We start from the raw sequence: 23,666 nt of genomic DNA, 5'->3' as shown, positions 1-23,666 counted from the left end.
CTAGGAAGTGCAAATGACAGGGTCTTGAGTGCTGGGGAGAAGCAGTTGGCTGCCCTGCCCGGTGGAAGGTGGATGGGGCGGCGGTTATACTGTACTCATCTGCACAGTGATGGATCTGTCCCTAGAAAGGGATCATAACCCTAGAAATGTCCCTAAAAGAGTCATCTAGAAAAACCAAATCCATGTCAAAAATCCTGTGAATCACTAGGAGTCACAGATTGCTGGTGCTAGGATGAAACTGGGGTCTGAGGGAAGAGCATAGTGTATTTCACACAGATTTCACTCTGTGGACACTGTAAAAACACCTTAAATCAGTTTGTCCCACAACACAGCTTCACTGGTCCCCAGTTCTGTGACTGGCCTCTTCAACCTCATCTCTAGCCAAGACCCTACCCTGCCTCTCCCAGAACCATCTACAACCCTGAGTTCCCCAAATCACTGCACCCTTGCAGGTTTGACACTTGTGGTGAGCTCAGTGGTGGCCCCCCCAAAGACATCCAAATCTAACCCTCGGAATCTGTGAATATTGCCTTATAGGGCAAATGATGTGATTACAGATTTTTTTCTTAAACATTTTTTATTTCTTTAACGTATCTATTTATTTATTTATTTTTGGCTGTGTTGGGTCTTCGTTGCTGCATGCAGGCTTTCTCTAGTTGCAGTGAGCTAGGGGCTACTCTTCGTTGCGGTGTGCGGGCTTCTTATTGCGGTGGCTTCTCTTGTTGCAGAGCACGGGTTTTACGCACGCGGGCTTCAGTCGTTGTGGCACAGGGGCTCAGTAGTTGTGGATCGTGGGCTCTAGAGCGCAGGCTCAGTAGCTGTGGTACACGGGCTTAGTTGCTCCGCGACATGGGGGATCTTACCAGACCAGGGCTCGAACCCGTGTCCCCTGCATTGGCAAGTGGATTCTTAACCACTGCGCCACCAGGGAAGCCCCGTGATTACAGATTTTGAGAGAACATTACCTTGGATCATCCCAGTGGTCCCAAAATCCAATGACAAGTGCCCTTATAGGAGACACAGAGGAGAGGAGAGGGCAGGGCGATCATGGAGGCAGAGACTGGAGGGATGTGGCCACAAGCCTAGCAATGCCTGGCGCCACCGGAAGCTGGTAGAGGCAGGAACAGATTCTCCCCTGCAGTCTCTGTAGGGAGTGTGGCCTGGCTGACCCCTTGATCTCGGACTCTGGCCTCCAGAGCTGTGAGATGATACATTTGTGGTTTTAAGCCTTCCAGTTTGGGGTAATTTGTTACAGCAGGCCTGGGAAACTGACATCTGCCTACACATGCATCCCCGCCCGGGAGACCTTCGGCCCACGCTGCTCTCCCTCCTCCCCCTGGAGGATCTCATCCTTTGCCCACAGCCTCCTGCCTTCTCCCCCAGCAGTGGACGAGGTCGCTCCCACTGGTGGGCCCTCTGCTCCTTTGGAAGCGGTGCCATTTCATTTCCCGTGTCCATCAGCTGCTGATGGGGGGCACTGCGTGTCTTGTGAATTGCATCGTCCACATGTGTGCCCTTCACAGGGTCTGGTGCGGCCTGGGCACCCACAAAAATCCCGCACAGAACGAAGCTGCAGAGTCCCGGTGACCAGCACCAGTCAAAACCCAGGACAGCATGAAAAAGCAACTGGCGACTGTCCCCTGCTGTCTCTGGGACAAACATGGGCCATCCTTGTCTCTGTCCTCCTCAGCTGACAGAGCCTTTGAGGGGGAGAGGGGTGCACACAGGGCCCAGGAGGCCCACCCTGCAGCTCCCTGTGTGGGATTCTGACTGCAGTGTTTGTGTGTGTGCGTGTTGGGGCCTAAGATGGGGACAAAGCTATTCCCTTGGTGAATGAAGCCCACAAGGTTTCTTGTGATCTGTAAGCTTAGTCTGGCCAGGGACGCACCTAAACCAGCACCTGAGCAGATTCTAGCTGCTCTTCTTCAACTGCTGCAGGAAGTAACGAAGCGTCAGGGAGGAGGACCCCCCCGGTCCCCTGTAAGAACCTGGACCACACACAGATGCCTTACCACTGTACCAGTCCTGCGTTCAAAGGGCCTTTGCCAGAAGGATGCTGATGCCAGGCCCCAAGGGCCTGCGTCTGGGACACCAGCCCTTCCTGGGCTGGCCAGGGGTAGTGCCAAGAGCCTGGGTCCTGCCAGGCTGCCCTGTGGTCAAAGGCTCACGTGGACCCTGCTGAGGAATTGGGCCCAGTTAAGAGAAATCCAGGCGCCTCATCTGCTTGTGCCCTCCCGGGGATTTTGAAATCAAGGTTCCTAGACTGACCTGGTGGCTCAAGGCTCAGCAGGCAGTGAGAGAATAGTGTTCCTGTTCTCTAGCTACATGGAGAGGAGGTTCTGCCGGGGTGCTTCTCTCATGGTTCTCAGGCGGCAGATGGAAAACGCTGGGTCTCAGGCCATCAGCCACGCAAAACAGAATCAGGCAAAGGGTGTCAAAGTAAGACTTTGGGGGACACCTACTCTGTGTCCCAGCAGGACAGAGGGGCCTGGGAGGTGCCCTTTTTCCAGCAGCAGCCTTCCTCCCGCACCTGGTCTTGTTCCCCGAAACCCCGCAGTTTCTCATCCGGGGAGTCCTAGGCTAGGGCTGGTTGGAAGTCTATAAAATGGGGCCCTAATCTGGGCAGCTGCGACAGTGGCCCCGATGGGGGGGAGAAAGGGCCAAAGGATCGGGTTAGAAACCCCCTTCTTCGTTCCAGGACGCCCCTTCTCTGCGCCCTGGATGATCGAGGCTGCGGCTGCCGGGAGCGGACCCCAGCTTTACCTTCCGACCAGACCAGAGAAACGCTCCAATGCGTCACGCGAAGCGCTCTCTTTGCCCTGGATTCCTTCCCTCCCGCTACCCTGGGCGTCCCCCCACGTCCGGACACCGTCCCCAGCTCTGGAGAGCGCTCCCTCCACATCCTGTACCACCGAAAAACTCCCCCCTCCATTCCCATCCGAGCCTCCTTTCACCAGGGACACGCCCTCTTTTTGTCGCCCTCTCCCCAAGCCAGCCACGCACTAACCAGACCACGCTCTGGTCTCTGCCACCGCCCACCGCCTCCTGGAACCCTTCCCCGCAGGACCCTTCCCTATCCTTCAGGACTCCCAGATCGGCTCGGCTGCAAGGGGGGCACCTTTTCCCCCAGTTTGGGGGATCGCTCTATCCCTAGGATCCCCCCGCCCCTCCCTCGCTTCGAATGGCCTTGCGCCCCGGCCGCCGCCCCGGGGTTGCGCAGCCCGCACCTCTCTTTCCCTCTATCCCCGGCCTCCAGCCCTGTGGCGCCCTCCGAGCCTCCCATCCGAGGCGCGATCCCATCCTCCTTATCTGCCCCCCAACCCCCGCCGAGGTCCTGGGGACCGCGGGGTCCACGGGGAGCGCCCGCCTGCGCCCGCCCCGCGCTTCTTTGTGCGGCCGGCGCGCGCGCGCTGCGTCAAGGCTGCCGCCGCCGCCACACGCACGCACTCACCGCGCGCAGTTAACCCCCGGGAGCGGCAGGAAGGGAGGTGGCGAGCGGTGGGAGGGAGCCCAATCGCTCGGCGCCCCCGCCCCGGCCCCGCGCGGCGCCGCCTCTGCCATTGCTGTGAGCGGGAGCGGGCGACGCAGAGGCTCGGAGTGCGGTCGGAGTCCAGACCTGCCGGAGCCGGGCGTGGGGTGAGTGCTGGCCGGCAGGCGGGGCCGCGGGGCGCCCGGGTTGGACCCTTCCGCCGGGGAGCCGGGTACAGGGCCGCGCATCTCCCCAGGTGGGAGGGACAGGGGTCCCTGGGCAAGTCACCGGCGAGGCGTCGCCAGGACCGGGGACGCGTCTAGACCCGCGGGCAGGGGCGGCGCCCCCTCCCTGGCTGCTAGGCGTCCCTGAGCTCGGCGCTTTTGCCCAGCGGGTGAGTCCATAAATATACAGCACCCACCCCCCAGCCCTCGGGCCGCGACCTCTGCGTCCTCACGACCCCTCCTCGGAGACGAGGCGGGGGCCGGAGAGCTCGCCGACGCCCGGGACAGCGGGTGGGTCCTGCTCGCGGTGACCCCCGCCTGGCCCTCGCTTCGCAGGCGGCAGCCTCGGGTCTCCCGGAACCATGGTGAAGTTGGGGAACAATTTCGCGGAGAAGGGCACCAAGCAGCCGCTGCTGGAGGATGGCTTCGACACCATCCCCCTGATGACGCCCCTTGATGTCAATCAACTGCAGTTCCCGCCCCCGGATAAGGTGAGAGGCCCCCGGTACCCAGGACCGCCGGGTGCGCACCCCCAAATCTCGGGTGGCGGCCGCAACAAAAGAAACGCGCCGCGTGCGCTGGGGACGCGAACTGGGGGCGGGCGCGGGCGGGGTGGAGGACGCCCCTCGGAGGACCACGTACCCGCGCGGGATTCTGGATCGGGTGATCTGGCCCCCCCCACCCCCGCCCCGCCTTAGATGACAGCTTCTTCCTGACAATGGAACGCGGTCGGGGTAGGGTCCCTTCTTGATTTTCGTGGGACTCTTGTCCGAGAGAGGCCCCTGGCCCCTCCACCTACAACCCAGCCCCGCTTGTCCCTGCCCCGGGGTACCAGGAGCTCTGGTTCTGGGGTGAGCCCAGGAGTGGTGCGGCTGCCCCTCGTGCCTTCCCGGATGATGCAGTTTCAGCCCGATTTGCCCCTTTGGGGTGGAGAGGCCCCTCTCCTTGGCCAGATGGGCCCTCCCTAGGGGCTGAATCCCCCTCCTTACCCTCTGCGCCCACCCCTCCCACATCGGCGGTAGATGCGGCAGGGTGCGCGCTCCTACACCGCCTCCTTCCTCTCTTTGTTCCTTTTGTGAAATCTCCAAATAAGCACTCGTGCTCCTCAGTATTAAAGTAACTGGGGACAGCCATTCATCATCCTCTCCTTAAAGTGGGATTTTTTTCTTTTTTCTTTTTGTTGAATTTAAGGAATCCCCTCTTTCTTGAATACCGCCTGCAATCAAGTAGTTTCTGTGTCCATTAAGAGCAATATTTTCAAGAGTTAACATTAAAAACGCTTAAAAGTCTAGACAATTATATTGTAAAACTCAAACCTAAAATTATCCACACACATCCATTCTGACCACCTTGCAGCTTTTCAAAATCATCCCAGCCACGAGGAAGCTCACTCTGTTCCCCCAAGTGTGCTGGCATCATTAATTGTTTCATTTAATGCCTGGCAGGGAGGTTCTGACTCAGGGCTTGTTGTTTATCTGGGGCATGTTGGTGATTACTGGCCGTGGGGCAGGGGTGGGGATGAGAGACTATCCCTGCCATGGGTCCTTCCTTTCTGCAGGACTCCGCTATTCCCATGGTGGGCCTGTTGATAGCCGTGCTCAGCTCCCCAAAGTGGTTTTGATTCCCCCAACTCTGTTGTCTGTGTTTGGGTAGGAGAGCAGGGAGCAGGGGCCAGAGCGATGCTGGAACAGGTGTTTTACTTCAAGAAAAGAGGATCAGCTGGTCACACCTGTGCACCTGGGTCACGTGGGGCCACTCTGGGGCGTCGATGGTCCAAAAGAAGCTTTGTGGGAGGGGCAGGGCTGCCTGAGGACTCGGCTTCCGCCTCCCCCTTCCCTGTCTAGGTGTCAGACTTGCCCAGTTAGCCCAGCCTGGCTCCACCATGCCCACCTTCCCCTCCTGCCTCAGCCTGTGCCAGGGACACCGCATCCCCAGGAAGCACCTCTGTCAGGTGATTGCCTCCACTCAGCCTCCTCTTTCATCCTCAGTCTGTGCCATTCCAGAACCGTCTGGCACATAGTTGGCTTATAACGGGGAGGAGGTTTCAGGCAGGTATGAAATTTTGGCCAACCAATCAGGCCATCCAGGATAACCTAAGCAGCTCTGAAGGTGATGAGTCTCCCATCCCTGAGATGCTCCAGAGATGGGCATTCTAGCAGGGAGTGATGGTTGGGCCAGATTTCTGAGGTCACAGATGAGGAAACCGAGTCTCCAGGAGTTTATAGGACGTGCGCAAGGTCACTCGGCTGAAGGCTACCATCCTCCAGAATGCGGAAGCTCTGGTGGGACCCCTTGCTCTGCCCTGCTTGGAGCCAGACCGCACTCTCACGAGACATCTCTTAACCCGAACAGTGGCAACGTGTTGCTCCCAGCTAGGGTTCAGGGAGGTGATGTCACCTGTCCCAGGGGACACATGTCCGAGGGCAGATAACACAGTTAAGGTTGTAAATAGAATGTGTGCTGAGCGCCGAGGTTCTGAGGTGCAACAGTGCCAGAAGTCACAGAGCACGTAGCAGCGTCAGGGCCAGTCTCAGCTGAAGTGTTTCAATGCTTATTACTCACCGGGCACTTGTTTGCATGCTTTATGGCTTTCAATTACGTTAACACGCTGATGTTAGGAGGTAACTACCGCTGTTACCCCATTTTACAGATGTGGAGATGGAGACACAGAGAGTTTAAGGAACTTGCCCGTAGTCACCTAGCTTGTTAGTGGCAGAGGCAGATGGAATCCGGGCTGATGGGATCCTGACCGGGTCCCCACTGGGCTCAGGGTCCCATGGATTCCCTCCTCCTCACAGTAGCCCTACCAGATAGCCTTGCACCCATATCACAGGCCGGGAAACTGAGGTTCCAAGTAGCCAAGGGTGTGCTCAGGGTCCCACAGCTACTCAGGTACAGTTGGGGTTCGAGGATGGCAGGGTGAGGCCCAGGTGCTGCCCCAGAGATGGGTGCCCCAAGGGTGGGCACGCAGGCTGTCGCACTGAGCACAGGGAGAGCTGCATGTAACAGAAGGGAGGAGGGAGGCAAGAGTGTGCTTTAAAGGGGTGTGGCCCTTGGATCACTTTTCAGTGTTGCATGGCGTGGGCCACTTTCTTCCTGAGGCTGGCTCTGGTGTCACGGCTCAGTCTGGGAGCGCCCACAGTGTCCTGAGTGCTTGTTCTGCCCTGGGTCCCACCATCACGGAGGGCAGTGTGTCCCCACGCTGTGGTTCACCCAGCGAAGGGCGTTGTCACTTGGGTGAGGAAGAGGCTGGGGGGCTGTCTCTCTCCAGTCCAACTTCCTGGCTTCTGCTCTGGGGGGTGGGCATTTGGGGACTAGACACACATGGCCCCTGGACACTGCTCCCGGACACCTCGCCTCCCCGTCCAGTGGGGACAGAGAAGGAAACAGCCCTGGCAACGGGGTGTGATGGGGGCAGTGATGGTGCGGAGAGGCTGTGAGCATCCGAGGGTGGAGGCTCGAGGGGTGGGTGAGGGCGCAGCTGAAGCTGGGTGGGGGGATGTAGGGAAAGGGTTTGCCCGGGGCAGAGGCAGAGCAGATTTCGTGGTTGGAAAAACATCTCCCGCTTCACAATGGAGAGTGGAGGGGGCACAGAGCAGGGAGACCCTTTAAGGGCCGTTGCCAAGACAAGGGAGAGAGGAGGATGGTGGGGTAGCGACAGACTCCCCAAGGTCGATTTGCTTGAAGGCTGGCTGCCTGCTCCTTCCTAGTGCGGAGGGAAATAGTGCCCTTGACTCTTCTTGTTTTACCCGTGGCGGCATATGAAGACCAGTGAAAAAATCAACGCATCCTTCCCACCACCTGGGCCAATGAAGCTCTGGGCGGTGAAGGGAGCCCCAAATGAGGAGTCAGGAGCCCTGCTGACTACTCTTAGCCCTGCCGCCTACTAGCTACGTGGCCTTGACCGATGTACTTAACTTCTCTGCCCCTCCGTTATCATTTTTCCCTCCTGGGGCTGCTATCAGGATTATTAATGGGTAATTTCTCTGAAAGTCTCGGCACAGAGGAGTTTTTCTAATAAGTGGTGGCTGTTCTCATTCTTTCTATGAAATACTTCCTGGTGAAATGGTGACTTTGAACGAGGGTTTCCCCACCTGTCCTCTTTGGACAGGTGTGTCTGAATGTATCTGGCTGCACTACTGACTGTTTGCTTCTCTTTCCTGGACAAGGTGGTCGTGAAAACTAAGACTGAATATGAACCTGACCGCAAGAAAGGCAAAGCACGTCCTCCCAAGATAGCTGAGTTCACCGTCAGCATCACCGAGGGTGTTACCGAGAGGTTCAAGGTGAGTGGCCCTGGAAGCGGATGAGATGCTGCTTTTGCCCCCAGGAGGGGTCCACTGAGCTGCAGAGATGACCTGTGGAGTGATGGGAACAGGACGAGACACCGATATGGGCTGACCCCAGATGTGCAAAATTAACCTTGTGGTTTTTAAAATTTCTTGTTTCTTTATCTTCCAAAATGATCAATATTACTTAGTTTTAATAACGGGGAAGACCCATCCCTAAACTTTCTTTTAGGCAAAGTTATAAACATATGACAGATCACTTACCAAACATTAAAATCCCTTCAGTTACGGGAGGAGGGCAGACAGTAACAAAAGGGCAACCCTTCGCACTTACTTAGTGCCAAGACCCAGTCTGAGCCTTGGCATATGCAGGCTCAGCTAAGCATCCCTCCCCAGGTCAGTACTATCTGTGTAACCTATTTTGCAGATGGGGAAGTTGAGGCACAGGGTGGTCACAGCTGTGCGTGACAGGACCAGGAGTCAGAGGTGGTCCACTGCAGAGCCCTTGTGTTCACACACACTCCATCTGACAGGATGTGGCTGGCCCTGTACATGGGTTGCTGGAAGTGCTCACTTTGGGGAGGGAAACCTTGCTCTGGACCGTTCTTCAGGGAAGAACAGCTGCTGAAAGGGGCGGGATTGCAGCCAGGCCTGGGGACAGAGCCTTCTCCCCTGAGTCTGGGTGGCCTCTGAGGATGGAAGCAGCTGTGTTGGTTGAGGAACAAGTTAGGATATTGATCTTCTGGAAACTTGTTCTTTGGGAAACATGAGAGATGGTAAAATGGAGGCCCTCACCTAGATTCAGAAGGGTGATGTGGGAGACATAAGTGGGTCACCCGGGCCTCGAAGGGTGGCCTTGGCTGGCTCCCTGGTTGCCACCCACGTGGATGTGTGAGCCGCATCTTTATGTTGGGTGCATGGGCACCTGCCCACCTCCATGCCCTGCAGTTTCCAAAGCCCCTTTGCGTACTGCATCCTGTTTGATCTCCATGACAAACCTGTGAACTGGTTAAGAGATGAAAGTGAAGCCCAAGGAGTGAGGTGGCCTTGCGGGGTGATTGGGGATGCGAGGGCATAATGTGACTTTAAATCCTTCCCATCACTCCGTGCTGCCTCCCCGGCCTGGAGGAAAACCATACAGGGGCCGGCCAAGCCAGCGGGTGCCATCAGAGTTGTCGTCTTTTGTGTCTGTGGGGTGTTTACTTGTGTTAGCTCATCTAATCTTCCCAGCAACCCTCCCCAAGAAGCAGGTACTATTAGTATAACCCATTCTATAGATGGGGAAGTTGAGGCATAGAGAGAGAGGCCTGCATCTGTGGTTTCTGTTGGTGGCCTAAGGAGGGTGTATAGGTTGAGATGCTCTTCTGGCGGCTCCTGGCTTGGTAATTCATCCGTGTTGTGAGGTTCACGGGGGCCAGGTTGGACTGACCTAAGGTCAGTATCCCTCTCCCACTCTGGCCAGCTGCTTGGCATGTGCCTCATCTGCTGCCACTTGCATGACCTGCCCTGTCCACACCCGGGGATCGACCCCTGGCTGAGGCAGAGGTGACCTCAGTTTTAAGGTCGTGATAGCCATCATCCCGATGGCAGGCACCATCTGGATATCTGGGCGTGTCTGGGTTTGTCATCCCTGACTTGAACTCTGCCTCTCCTGGCCCCGGCATTTTGTGTGTCCACAAAGCAGGGTGCAGTGGGGCACTTGAACAGCTATCCCTTCGTCTGTTGGTTGCATGCCAGGCTCTGTCCCCACCTCTGGGGTCCTTTGTTGGTGCTTTTCATGAATGCTCACCTGATGCAGGTCCCCAGGTCCCTTGTTCAAGGCATGGGTGACGCACATGGGCCATCAGGGCTCTCAGCAGCCACAGCTGGGCCTTTGTGTGGTTCCCTGGCTCTGGTTGCCCGGAACCTGAGGACCCAGAAGATCCGTGCCTGCCCCAGTGGATCGGGCTGTGGTGGCAGAAGACCTGCCTTCTCTGCTCCCACGTCCTGGGATGTCTAAGAATGTCTAAGAAGGTGGTATATGCAGTTGGTGTTCAGTGGATTATTGCAGTGCAGTGGCCATTTCCCCAGTTCTATACATAAACCTGGCACGTCTGTACACCTTAGATCTGTGGCCTCCCTGTGATTCACAGCCACCCTGAAGGGGACGTCATTGCCTCTTTTGCAGATGAGGCTGTTGAGTCCCAGGTGGTTACCGGGGGCTGCTGGGGTACTCCCCATGACTCTACCTCTGAGGCCAGCACCCTTCCTCACATCTCCTGCCATACACACCTCCCTATGGGCCCCAACTTCCAAGTCCCAGACCCCGTTCCCCTTCCATCACCTTCCAGTGCCAGCTCAGATATCACCTCTGCCATGAAGCCTCCTGGGATTGACCTCATTCTCCTGGTGTTTCCACCGCCCTTTGTAACGAGGCAATAACAGCATCTAACAGTAGTGGAGTGCTCCCATGAGCCAGACTCTGGGTCAAGCTCGTTACGCTTATGACCTCATTTTATACTCAGAAACCTCATGAGGCAGGCACCATTATTATCCCCATTTCACAACTGAGGGAAGACCGAGGCAGAGATCTTGAACCCAAGCAGCCTGCTCTTGGCTGTAACACCTGAGGTCCACATGGCTTCTGGAGGACACATTTGCATGGGATGCTTTCAGCTCCAGGCAACCTATTGCGCTGCTGGATTGTTCAGCTTTTAAGAAGCCTTTTCCTTTGTTGATTCAGAACACTTCCCAGTGACTGCTGTCTTGTGGCCTCGATCCGAACACAAGTCGCTCTCCTTCCCAGCAGCCTTCGGATATGGGGGGGCCCACGTACCCCGAGTCCTCCCCTGTGGAAGCATCATTTTTCTGCCTTCCTTTCCTTTTATGTCACAGTGACCAGACCCCTTTCCCGGGCTCATGCTTCTCTCTGGGTGTGAGGCCTGTGACCTGGTGTCCCTGTGAGTGGGATGAGTGTCCAGTGGGGTGGCCCTGGTAAGCAAAGGCCCCCTGACCTGAGTTGGTGACCTGGGGGAGAGCCAGAGCATAGCGCCCGAGCCTCCGTCAGGCAGAGTGCAGGTGCGGGGCTCTGGGTGCAGACAGAACTTTCCAGGCCCTCTGTGTCGGGCAAGAGAGGAAGGAGCTCCCTGATGCCTCCCCTCTGGTGTTGGACACATGTACAGTGACAGCTCCGTAAGTCAGGGGATGACTGACTGGGCTGTTGGCCCCCAGTGATGGGGACTTGGTGAGATTTCCAGGGACCTTCTCTTGTTGGGTAAGTTTGATGGCAGCTCCTGAGGGAGCCCTTTCTGGGCCATGAGTGGGTGTGAGCCCTTTACAGGTGATCACACATTCAGCAGGTGACCTGCCCAGGGTCCCACAGTCAGTGCGAGGGGACCTGGCCAGCTTGACCCAGATGCCTGTGGGCCTGAGTCGCTCAGGTGAATGACCCGCATCCTGCACACCTCCTGCCTTTGCTCCAGGGCCCTGCTGAACAGGAAGCTGGTTTACCGGGCTGCCTGCATGCGGGCCGTGGGGTCTGTGCGAGGGAGGTGGCCTGCAGGTGTGGTCTGGGGCCACCTGTGTTGGAATCACCTGAGGTTCGATTTTAACAGAGAGACCCAGCCCCTGGGGACGTGCATTGTAACAAGCTCTCCAGATGATCCTACTGAGTTCGTGACCCTTTATGGGTGGGCTGCGTTCCAGCACCAGGACAGGGCAGGCTCAGGAGGGCTGGTGCCTTTTGGAAATGCTAAGGGTGCTGGCCTTTCTGGAATGTTCTCTCGGCCTTTTACTGCCCAGTTGTGTTTCTGTCATCTCTGAATGCACGCACACAGTGAGGCATGCTTCCCTGGTGGGAGACGTCAGCTGGCTGAGGGCTGGGGGCTCTCTTCTGGAAAACTGGGATGCGTGTGGGCAACGGAGAGGAGAACCTACACCCCTGCCCCCCATCCCACTTGAGGGTCAGTCACAGCTGTGGCTGGAACAGAACATCTTCCTCATCCTGCTGGTGATAGGGCAGCTTCCATGTGGCTCCCCAGCCCACCTGTCTCCTCGTTCTTTTCGGCTCCGTGTGTGAACCGCAGAAATGAAATCGTGCCTTTCAGCTGTTGAAGCAACAAGTAAATAACGTGTCCCCCTTTTGTCTGCGGTTTGTGTAGTTCAGGAGCGACGTGCCGCTGCTCTGCCCCTCATCTTCATATACCTTCGGAGGGCATCCTCGCGATGAGATGTCTTTTTGGATGTTGCTTTATGATTATCACCCGGGGATTAATCTCTTGGCTACGTGGTTGCTAGGCTGGTTGCTAGGTAACTGCTGGCTGGGGAGAGGGTTTTCTGAGGCTCTGCCACACAGGGATTGCTGGATGAGTCACCCAGAGGTGGCCCGAAGTCTAGGCTTCCGAAGAGGTTAGTGTCAACGAGGAAAGCAGTTGTTGAATTAATTGGAGGTGTATCTATGCTGAGAATAAACACAGGCCTGAGATGTTTCTCAAATTAACTAAACCTAAACAGTGTTTTAATTGCAGAGTCCCCCTCACCCATGCAGACCGGCGTGTCGCAGTGCTGCTGAGGCTGCTTCTTAACGCTCCGAGGATGGAGGGGCCATACTTAGGCAGATTAAAGGAAAGTTTATGCTTGTGACTGCCATGATGGAGGGCTGCTGACGCCTCCGTCATCTACACACCGTCTCCTTGTGAGTTCAGGGTTCGGGCGAACAAGCCGCGCCCCCTCCCTTGGTGCCATGTTGCCTTCGGGGCTTTCAGAGATTCCAAGGTCGGCATTACACAGTTGGTGCAGGGCTGGGAGAATGTCCTGGAAGGGGAGACCGAGTTTGTTTGAATAGTGTCCATGTGCTGCATTGGGGGTCCCTTTGCCTTCGGTCAACAAATGAATCTGTGGGTGGTTTGTATCTTTTCTCACATCCTTAATGACCTTGAGCTTCCTAGGTGTCCATCTGTTTTCCACCCTCTGCAATAATCCCCTGGTGTGTTTCAAGATGCATTTGTTAAATATTTATGAACGGCTGCACCGTTGCCTTGGCACTCAGCAGTGGGCGTGGTCTTTGCAAGGTGGCACTGGGGATCCTAGAAATGCATCTCAACACTCTGTCACCTTCAGCAGAGCGTCATGCAGGGTTCAGCTGCCCCATTTTGCGGTTTCCTGGCCCAGCTAGAGAGTGGGAGCTTCATCTAGAATGGAATAATTAAGTGGGTTGAGTCATCTGGGGGGTGTGTCTGTATGTTCATTTTGTGTGGGTTACCGAAAATACTTAGTGCTGTAAATGCTTGGAGACGTCAGGATTCATCTTATTTTTCCAAGATTTTTTTTTTTTTAACTGCATTACTCAGCAGAAAAGCACATTTTTCCCCCCTCCCTCCTGAGGGTGGGAGGGCAGAGAGAGCAGGGTAAGGATGACCCAGCCGCCATCGACCTAGTGCTGCCTGCCTGGGCTCTTCGTAACAATCTTGAAGGTTGATCTTACTGTCCTAATTTTGGAGGTGGGGAATTAAGGTCAGAGAGGAACCGGCCCAAGGTCAGCCAGCTAACTGGGGATAGCCGTAGGATTCGGACCCACATCCATCTGACACTGAGCCCGCCAAGCTCTGCTTTCCATACCCACAGCTGCATGGGGCCTGCGGGGTGACTCTCCCCTGCTGCAGATGCCCTAGTTCCCATCCCAGCTGGGCAGTGACCCCCGGGAGGCCCCCCGGCAGGAGAGGAGACCCCAGGCCAGAAAGAGCAGATGGGAACACAGCAGATTCAAGTGCCCATCGAGCTCCTCGTCTATGAGACGGGGTGACTGCTAATTCCCAACTCATGGTGAATATTTGGAGAACAGGTATAAGGGCCAGGGCCTTGTAAGTCGAGTGGCTGTGTAATTTATGGCCCAGACCAGGACACTTTGGAGAGTGATGGTGGACCCTGTGCATTTGGGATGCCGGGGCAGTAACTGTCAGCCAGGACTGTCCTAAGCATCTTGGGCACATGGTCCCCTCCTTATAAAGTTCACCCCGAGGTCCATATCCTATTTGCTGTCCATTCCTGGCTGTTCTTTCCAGAAAACACCCCTTGGACCCCTCTTGCCTCTGGGGCAGGGCTGCTCTGGCTTGGGCTCATCATCTCTTCCAGACCCCTGCGCCGGCCTCCTGCCTCTGGCCCTTTTTTTTTTGGTAGTACAATATACATAATATAAAATTTACCATTTTAAAGTGTTCAGTGCCATTTACTACATTCGCAGTGTTGCCCAACCATCACCATTATCTATTTTCAGAACATTTTCAATCACCCCCAGAGGAGACCCCATACCCATTGGCAGTCACTCCCCATTTCCCCCTGCCCTTAGCCCTAAGCAACCACTAATCTCTTTTCTGTCTCTATGGATTTCCCTATTCTGGACACTGCATATAAGTGGAATCATACAATATATGGTCCTGTATGACTGCTTCTTTCACTTAGGATAATGTTTTCATGGTTCATCCATGTTACAGCATGTATCAGTACATTATTCCTGTTTATGGCTGAGTAATGTTCCATTGAATGGGTAAGACTACATTTTGTTTATCCAGTCATCCATTGATGGACATTTGCATTGTTTCTACCTTTTGGTTAAGTGTGAATAGTGCTGGAGTGAACATTCATGTACAAGTTTCTCTGTGACCACCTGTTTTGAGTTCTCTTGAGTATGTAACCAGGAATGGAATTGCTGGTTCGTGTGGTGATTTTATGTTTAACATACTAAGGGACTGCTGTTTTCCACAGCAGCTGCACCATTTTATATTCCCACCAGCAATGTACCAGGTTTTCACTTTTTCCATATCCTCACCAACACTTGTTACTTGTTTATTTTTTTATTATAGCCATTCTAGTGGGGGTGAAGTGGTATCTCATTGCAGCTTTAATTTGCATTTCTTAATGGCTAATGATGTTGAGCGTCTTTTCCTGTGTTGGCCATTTGTTTATCTTCTTTGGAGCGATGTCTATTCAAGTCCTTTCACATTCTTAATTGGGTTGTTTGTCTTCCTGTTGTTGAGTTGTAGGAGTTCCTTATATGCTCTGGATACTAGATCCTTATCAGATGTATTATTTGCAGATATTTTCTACCATTTTGTGGGTTGTCTTTTCACTTTCTTGCTAGTGTTCATTAATGCACAAAATTTTAAAATTTTGGTGAAGTACAGTTTATTTTTGTTGCTTGTGCTTTTCGTGTCACATCTAAGACACCGTTGCCAAATCCAAGGTCACGAAGATTTACATCTCTATGTTTTCTTCTAAGAGTTTTATGGCTGTAGCTTTTATATTTAGGTCTTTATTCCATTTTGAGTTAATTTTTGTATATGGTGTGAGGTCAGGGTCCAGCCTGATTCTTTTCTAGTTGTTCCAACACCATTTATTGAAGAGACCGTTCTTGCCCCATTGAATGGTCTTGGCACACTTAGCGAAAAAATCGGTCGACCATGAACACATGGTTTTATTTCTGAACTCTCCCTTCTATTTCATTGATTTATATGGCTGTTCTTATGCCAGTCCCACACTGTTTTGATTACTGTAGCTGTAAGTTTTTTTTTGTTTTTGTTTTTGTTTTTGCGGTACACGGGCCTCTCACTGCTGTGGCCTCTCCCATTGCGGAGCATAGGCTCCGGATGCGCAGGCTCAGTGGCCATGGCTAACAGGCCCAGCCGCTCTGCAGCATGTGGGACCCTCCCGGACCGGGACACGAACCCGTGTCCCCTGGATCGGCAGGCGGACTCCCAACCACTGCGCCACCTGGGAAGCCCTGTAGCTGTAAGTTTTGAAACTGTAAGCTTTGAAATTGGGAAGCGTGGGTCCTCTAGCTTATTCTTCGTTTTCAAGATTGCTTTGGCTATTCACTATACCTTGCAATTTCCATTTCTACAGAAAAGGCTGTTGGGATTTTGATAGGGATTGCATTGAATCTGTAGATCAGTGTGGGAAGTATTCCCATCTTAACATTATTAAGTCTTCCAATCCATGGTGTTTTTCATTTATTTGGGTCTTCTTTACTTTCTTTCAGCAACGTGTTATAGTCTGCAGTGTACACATTCTTTCACTTTTTACTGTAGGCGATCAACTACAGTAGTATAAGTAAATCCTGTGACTGTCACCAATGCAAATCACAAGTGTTCTTTGTATCACACTGCAGGTGTTGCCAAGATTTTGGGGAAAGTGTTTAGTCTCATCATTCCTTTGAAATCACAGTATTATAAGATCTTGTTTTTTTGGTGTGTTAATAAGGAAGCACATGCATAATATATCACAAATGTACATTTTTGCAATATTTTGATAATAGTATTTCAATATAATTGGGTTTTTTTCCCTGTGTGTTGTGTCTTATACATTTTAAGCATGATTCTGAGAAGGATTTATAGGCTTCACGTGGCTGCCAGAGGTCAGTGGCACAAACATGGTGGAAACCCTGCACCAGGCTCTCCCCCAACCCCCGCTGCTCCCACACACTGTTCCTTAAAGCCCACTGCCCACAGCAGTGGGGTGAGGGTCACCATGGGGCACCCACCAGAGGACATGGGGTGATGAGTACAAATCCCTGTACAGTAGCTGTAATTTCACCCCACTATGTCCTGCTTTAGAGCTTTTATTGACAGCTGCGCAAAAGTGATGTCAATTTAGGGACCATGTAGTATCTGCTCTAACACACACACGTAAATTAGTGGCAAACATCTGTCCTTCAGACAGCTGGCGACACCTCCCAGCGCTGTGAGAAATGCTAATTTGGGACATAATAGAGGGGCAGCCGCCTTCTGGAATCCCGCAGCGCCCAGGAACTGTCTGGGCTCCCACCTCTTGGTGTGGCACATGGGGTCCTTTGTCACCTGCCCGTGCCGCTCTCCTGCAGGACGTGTGATGCTCCAGCTGCCCTGGCTGAACACACTGTGTCCTGGATGCCTGGGGCTTTGGTACAACCTCTCTCTCCCTCTGACTACAACACACTTTCCCGAGCTTCCGTGGAGCACTCCCCATCCTTCAAGACCAGACATCTCCTCCTGGACCGCTTCCCCGCATGAGGGGGGTCGGCCTCTGCTCCCACCTTCCCCTCCCGGTTCTCACTCTGTGCTGTGATGAGTTAACACCACTCAGCAGAGACCAGGGCTGACCCTGCCAGCCAAGGTCACTCCACGGTGGCTGGGAACATCCACCAGCCACTGGGGATTCCGTCGATGGAGGAAGGCAGGGCCTTGGGGCCCAAGGCGCTTTTGCCTTTGTGGGCCCTTTCCTCCTTAAAAAAAAAAAAAGAACGTCTTATGACTGTCTTGGACTAAAGATGAATATAATCCAGGCTGGATTCATTATTATTTTTTTTCTGGTTTTGAAGCAAAAGTTAAAACCATTTCCTGGGGTCACTAAAAGCATCGCGGGCCCCAGCACTGGGTTTTGTGTGCCTGATAGAGCTGTCGGCCCTGAAACAAAGGCCCTGCCTCTAAGGAAACACCCTTCCGCCAACCAAGGGCCTCCATGGCCTTCATCCCTGGCCCACAGGCCCACAGCCCCACCTGGAGAGGACAGCGGCAGGTTTGGGTACTGCCCGTTCACCCGGGTCCCGGCCTCCAGGGGCCCCCTGGAGCAGCCCCCCAGGGGCAGCCAGAGCTGCCCGGGGTCCTGCCCCCTTCCTGTGCATGATCATTTCCTTAATAAAATCCAGCAAACTGAATTTATGTTCCACTTGGTGTGTAGATGCTCCGGGTTGGCTCCTGGCACCCAAGGGCTGCCCTGTAAGTCCTCACTGGGGGATGGGCTCCCTGCCAGCTGCATCCACCCACTGACTCATTCACTCCTCTCCCTCTGCCTGTTGTGCGGTTTCAGCCCTGCCCGCAGGGGCTCGGTCTGTGGGGAGATGGGCTTGCAAGGAGGTGAATTAGTTTCCTGGGGCAGCTGAGTGGCTCAAAAGCACACGCATTCATTCTCTGACAGTCCTGGAGGCCAGAGGTCCTAAATCAGTCTCACTGGCTGTGCTTCCTCTTGCAGCCTCTGGAGGTGTGCTGCTCGCATTCCTTGGCTTGCAGCTCCTCCCTCCATCTGCAAAGCCTGCAGCACAGCATCTCCAGTCTCTCTCTGCTCGTCTCCTCTGTGGCAAATTCGCCCTCTGCCTCCCTCTTATAAGGATAATCCAGGATAATCTTCCATCTCAAGATCCTTGACTTGATCATACCTGCCGAGTCCCTTTTACTGTATAAAGTGGCATATGCAGGTTCCAGGGATTAGGACCTGGATACCTGTAGGGTATCAGCCGGCTTCCCTTGGCCTAGTCGTTTACACGTCTGAGCCTCCGTTGCCCCGTTGGTAAGATGCAGTCAGTAATGTGGCCTTGCAGGTGCTGTCGTAGGAGTGTACAAGCTTTATTTAAACCGCCTACCGTATGTAGTGCAGAGGCAATGAAGTTTCTGGAGCTGCCATCAATATGGTGTTTCGGTGCAACAGGGCAAAGCTTGGGTGGGAGCTCAGGAGCCCCCTGGCTACAGGAGTTCGACACAGAAGTGGGATCCTCTGTTCACTCCCACCGTTCTCAGCAAGGCTGAGAACACAGGAGGTGTTCGGGGGTGGGGGGTGGGCTCACATACTGATGCCTGGGTGTTGCTCCCGGTCTGGGGTCCAGGTATGGGGATCTCCCGGTCTGGGGTCCGGGTATCGGGGTCTCCCGGTCTGGGGTCCGGGTATCGGGGTCTCCTGGTCTGGGGTCCGGGTATGGGGATCTCCTGGTCTAGGGTTTCCCGGTCTGGGGTCCGGGTATCAGGGTCTCCCAGTCTGGGGTCTGGGTATGGGGATCTCCCGGTCTGGGGTCCGGGTATTGGGGTCTCCCGGTCTGGGGTCCGGGTATCGGGGTCTCCCGGTCTGGGGTCCGGGTATGGGGATCTCCCGGTCTAGGGTTTCCCGGTCTGGGGTCCGGGTATCAGGGTCTCCCGGTCTGGGGTCCGGGTATTGGGATACTTGGAGGCTCCTGTGATTCTAGTACACAGCGCTGTTGGGGCCTTTTCTGTGCTCAGGTCGGGTCACTGAGGTGATGGCTGCCCCTCCTCTTGTGTGAGCCCCGGGCTCTTCGGCCACCTGGGTGTCCCGTTGTTCCCGTTGAAGGTGCTGCCTTTTCAGCGGCTGGGCCTCTGTCACATGTACAGGAAGGTGCTGGATTTGATGGTCTCCAGGCGTCTTCCTTGCTCTGAGGCCGCAGCCCTGGGGGAATGGGGCTTATGTTGTTCAGTGAGGGGCTGCTCTGCCCGGGTCTCCTGGACTCCCCACTGTAAATGTGGGGGCTCCCCCTTCACGGCTGAGAGGGGACCGAGGGTCAGGGGACAGATGCCCTTTCCAGAGTCACTGCGTATGTTGGCCGAGCAGGCCTAGAACCCAGGGCCCTTGACACACAATGGGCAGTGGATGGGTGGCTTGTCTCTTGGCCAGAGTATTTCAGAATTGGCTGAAAGACGGAGCTTCAGGTGATCGGGGCTCTCCACGGTGCTTACAGCCATGGCATGTCCATGTAGAGAAAGCCAGAGGGTACTCCCAGGGCCTGGAGGAAACAGGTATGTCTGGCTAAGTGATTTCACATTTCTGTTCTGGGATATTCTTAGTTGTCTCATGGGGGTGGGAGGTGAGGGAGGTTCATGAAACTCTCCAAACTGGGACAGGGTTTCATGTCACTTGACTCAGGAAATGGTAGATACTGGGTAATGGGGGACACGTGTGCTCTCGGTGTCCAGAGAGGCTGGCATGTTCCAGAGCCCTCCAGGAGGCAGTGGGCCTGGCCAGGGCTTTGGTGAGGAGGAGGGAAGGCCACCAGCCTGGCCGTGCTGGGGAAGGGACAAGGGTGACCTCCAGGGGAGGTGAGCCAGTGCTGACCACTCAGGGCCTAAAACAGCCTTGGTGTTAGGGGCTGTGTTAGTTTGCTAGGGCTGTCGGGACAAAGTACGTCGACTGGGGGACTCCAACAGCAGAGATGTATTGTCTCTGAGTTCTGGAGGCCAGAGGTCCAAGACTGAGGTGCCAGCAGGTGCCCTCTGAAGCCTCCGGGGGAGAACCCTTCCGTGCCTCCTCCTGGCTCCTGGGGCGGGGCAGGGCGTTGCCGGCAGTCCCTGGCTTTCTGTGGCTTGAAGGTGCATCACTCCATCCTCCGTCTTCACGTGGCCATGTGCGTGCACCTCTGTGTCCAGATGTCCCCTTTTCATGACACAGTCATACTGGATTAGGGCTCACCCGAATGACCTCAGTTAATTGAATCACACCTGCAAGGACCCTATTTCTAAATAAGGTCACATTCACAGGTGCCAGGCTTAGGGCTTCCACTTTTTTGGGGGGGTCGGGGCACAATTCAGCCTTGACCGGGGTGCAGCACGTGGGGCTGGCAACATGCTCTCGAGCCCTTGATAGCTTTTCATTCTCTTGATAAACGTGTAAGAGTGTGAGGCCTTGTCCCTTCTTCAGAGACCAGATGCGCAGGCGACCTGCTCGTCACACAGGTGGCAGGTAGCAGAGCCAGGATCCAGTTCGGAGCCAGCTGGGGATCTTCCTGGAAAGGCCTGCGGCTCGCTTCTCAGGCTGTGGTGACTGCAGGGGACACCATGCCATGCCGGGAAATGTGAACCCACATTTCTCTCCCCACTCCTCACAGGGTGCTTTCCAGCTCCGAGCAGACTCTGGGGCCCAGGAGAGGCCCGGGGTTCACCAAGGCGTGGAGGGGAGAGTGGGACAGCCCGCCGTTGGGGGCTGGGGTTTGCCATGCCCCGTTCCTCCTGCTGACTCTTCCGGGGATCTATTCCTTTGCCTTCTCCCTCGGCTGCTTGGGGGACTGTCGTGTTCTCATTTCTCAGTTCTGTGAGCTCCTTGGCCATCGGGCCCAGGAATCCTGGATGGAAGGCCCAGGCCAGGTTCCAGGAGGACGGCCCCGAGGAGGTGGTTCCCCACGGTCCTGTGGAGAGAGGGGGGGGTTCTTTTTATACCTAAACAGATGGGGTGCTGTGAACCAAACCCCACGTGGCTTCTGATTCAAAGGATAGGTTTAAGAATGCACGTCTCTCCAAGACTTGAGATTATACTCTTTTTAATTTTTTTAAATTAAATTAAATTAAAAAATATATTTATTTATTTTATTTATTTATTTTTGGCTGTGTTGGGTCTTTGTTGCTGCACGTGGGCTTTCTCTAGTTGCGGTGAGCGGGGGCTACTCTTTGTTGTGGTGCGCGGGCTTCTCATTGTGGTGGCTTCCCTTGTTGCGGAGCACGGGCTCTAAGCACGTGCGCTTCAGTAGTTGTGGCACGCGGACTCAGTAGTTGTGGCTCGTGGGCTCTAGAGCGCAGGCTCAGTAGTTGTGGCGCACAGGCTTAGTTGCTCTGCGGCATGTGGGATCTTCCTGGACCAGGGCTCAAACCCGTGTCCCCTGCATTGGCAGGCGGATTCTTAATCACTGCGCCACCAGGGAAGTCCCTATACTCTTTTTTAAAAAATTGAAATGTAGTTGACATATAGCAATATTTTAGTTTCAGCTGTGCAACAGAATGATTCAATATTTGTGTGTATTGAGAAATGATCACACTGTAAGTCTAGTTAACATCTGTCACCACACAGTTAGAATATTTTTTCTTGTGATGAGACCTTTTAAGAGCTAGTTTCTTAGCTACTTTCAGATATACAGCACAGTTTTAGTAACTGTAGTCACCATGCTGTACACTACATCCCCAGGACTTATTTATCTTTAATTGGAAGTGTGTACCTTTTGACCCCCTTCACCCATTTCCCCCACCCCACCCCCCGCCTCTGGTACCACCAATTTGATCTCTGTATTTATGAGCTCAGTTTTTATTTTTATTTTTTTTAAGATTCCACATATAAGTGAGCTTGAACAGTATTTGTTTTACTTGGTCTGACTTATCTCACTTAGTATAATGCCTTCAGGGTCCACCCATGTTGTTACAAATGGCCAGATTTCCTTCTTTTTATGACTGAATAATAGTCTGTTGAATATATATACCACATCTTTATCCATTCATCCATTGATGGACACTTAGGTTGCTTCTGTATCTTGGCCATTGTAAATAATGATGCAGTAAACATGGGGGTGCAGACATCTTTTCAAGTTAGTTTTTTCATTTCCTTCAGATAAATACCCAGAAGTGGGATTGTTGGATCACATGGTAGTTCTTTTTTTTTTTATTTTATTTATTTATTTATTTATTTATTTATTTTTGGCTGTGTTGGGTCTTCATTGCGGTGCGCGGGCTTCTCATTGCGGTGGCTTCTCTTGTTGCGGAGCACAGGCTCTAGGCGCGTGGGCTTCAGTTGTTGTGGCACATGGGCTCAGTAGTTGTGGCTTGCGGGCTCTAGAGCGCAGGCTCAGTAGTTGTGGCGCACGGGCTCAGTTGCTCCGTGGCATATGGGATCTTCCTGGACCAGGGCTCGAACCTGTGTCCCCTGCATTGGCAGGCGGATTCTTAACCACGGTGCCACCAGGGAAGTCCTGGTAGTTCTATTTTTAGTTTTTTGAGGAACCTCTGAATTGTTTTCCATAGTGGCTGCACCAATTGACATTCCCAGCAATATTGCTCGAGAGTTTCCTTTTCTCTGTGTCCTTTCCGACCGTTACTGTTTCTTTTTGAAAATAGTCATTCTGATAGATGTGAGGTGATATCTCATTATGGTTTTGATTTGCAGTTCTCTGATGGTTAGGGATGTTGAGCACCTTTTCCTGTACCTGTTGGCCATCTGTACGTCTTCTCTGGAAAAAAGTGCCTGTGCAGTTCCTCTGCCCATGTTTTAGTTGGATTCTTTGGGTTTTGCTCTAGAGTTCTATGAGTTCTTTATATATTTTTATATTAACCCCTTATCAGATATATGATTTACAGATATTCCTTCCCATTCCGTAGGTTGCTTTTTCATTTTGTTGATGGTTTCCTTTGCTGTGCAGAAGCTTTTCAGCTTGATGTAGTCCTGCTTGTTTAGTTTTGCTTTTGTTGCTTTTGCTTTTGGGGTCAAATACAAATCATTGCCAAGACCAGTGTCAAGGAGCTTATCACCTGTGTTTTCTTCTAGGAGTTTTATGGTTTCAGGTCCTACGTTCAAGTCTTTAATCCGTCTTGGGTTAATATTTGTATATGGTGTTAGTGGTTGAGTTTTATTCTTTTACATGAGGCTCTCCAGTTTTCCCAGCACCATTTATTGAAGAGACCGTTCTTTCCCCATTTTATATTCTTGACTCCTTTGTCATAAACTAATTGACCATACACATGTGGGTTTATTTATGGGCTCTCTCCTCTGTTCCATAGTCTATGTGTCTGTTTTTATACCACTACCATACTGTTTTGAATACCTTTGTGATATAGTTTGAAATCAAGGAGCATGATGCCTCCAATTTTCTTTTTCTTAAGATTGCTTTGGCTATTTTATGGTTGACACAAATTGGAAGATAGTTTGTTCTATTTCTGTGAAAAATGAATATGTAATTTTGATAGGGATTGCATTGAATCTGTAGATTGCTTTGGGTAGTGGTAGTGTGGACATTTTAACAATATTAATTCTTCCAATGCATGAGCACAGAATATCTTTCCACTTTTTTGTGTCTTCTTCAGTTTTTTTCATCACTGTCTTATAAATAGTTTTCAGTGTACAGGTCTTTTACCTCCTTGGTTAAACTTATTCCTAGATATTTTATTCTTTGGGATGCAGTTGTAAGTGGGATTGTTTTCTTAATTA

General features: G+C 53.2%; 1 protein-coding gene across 1 annotated transcript in view; it reads left to right on the top strand.

Moving 5' to 3' along the window:
- The first annotated feature begins 3,463 nt into the window (after nucleotides 1–3,463).
- NSG1 (neuronal vesicle trafficking associated 1) overlaps nucleotides 3,464–23,666 on the top strand; it is a 31,216-nt gene continuing 11,013 nt past the window's right edge. The window contains exons 1-3 of the mRNA XM_082609920.1: nucleotides 3,464–3,636; nucleotides 4,030–4,184; nucleotides 7,863–7,979. Of these exons, the coding sequence (XP_082466046.1) occupies nucleotides 4,056–4,184; nucleotides 7,863–7,979 (246 nt within the window). The 5' untranslated portion in view covers nucleotides 3,464–3,636; nucleotides 4,030–4,055. The remainder of the gene's footprint in view (nucleotides 3,637–4,029; nucleotides 4,185–7,862; nucleotides 7,980–23,666) is intronic.

The sequence above is a fragment of the Mesoplodon mirus genome (assembly GCF_964341445.2).
Source record: "Mesoplodon mirus genome assembly, chromosome: 2".
Classification (NCBI taxonomy): Eukaryota; Metazoa; Chordata; class Mammalia; order Artiodactyla; family Ziphiidae; genus Mesoplodon; species Mesoplodon mirus.
This window is presented reverse-complemented; position numbering and strand designations above follow the sequence as displayed.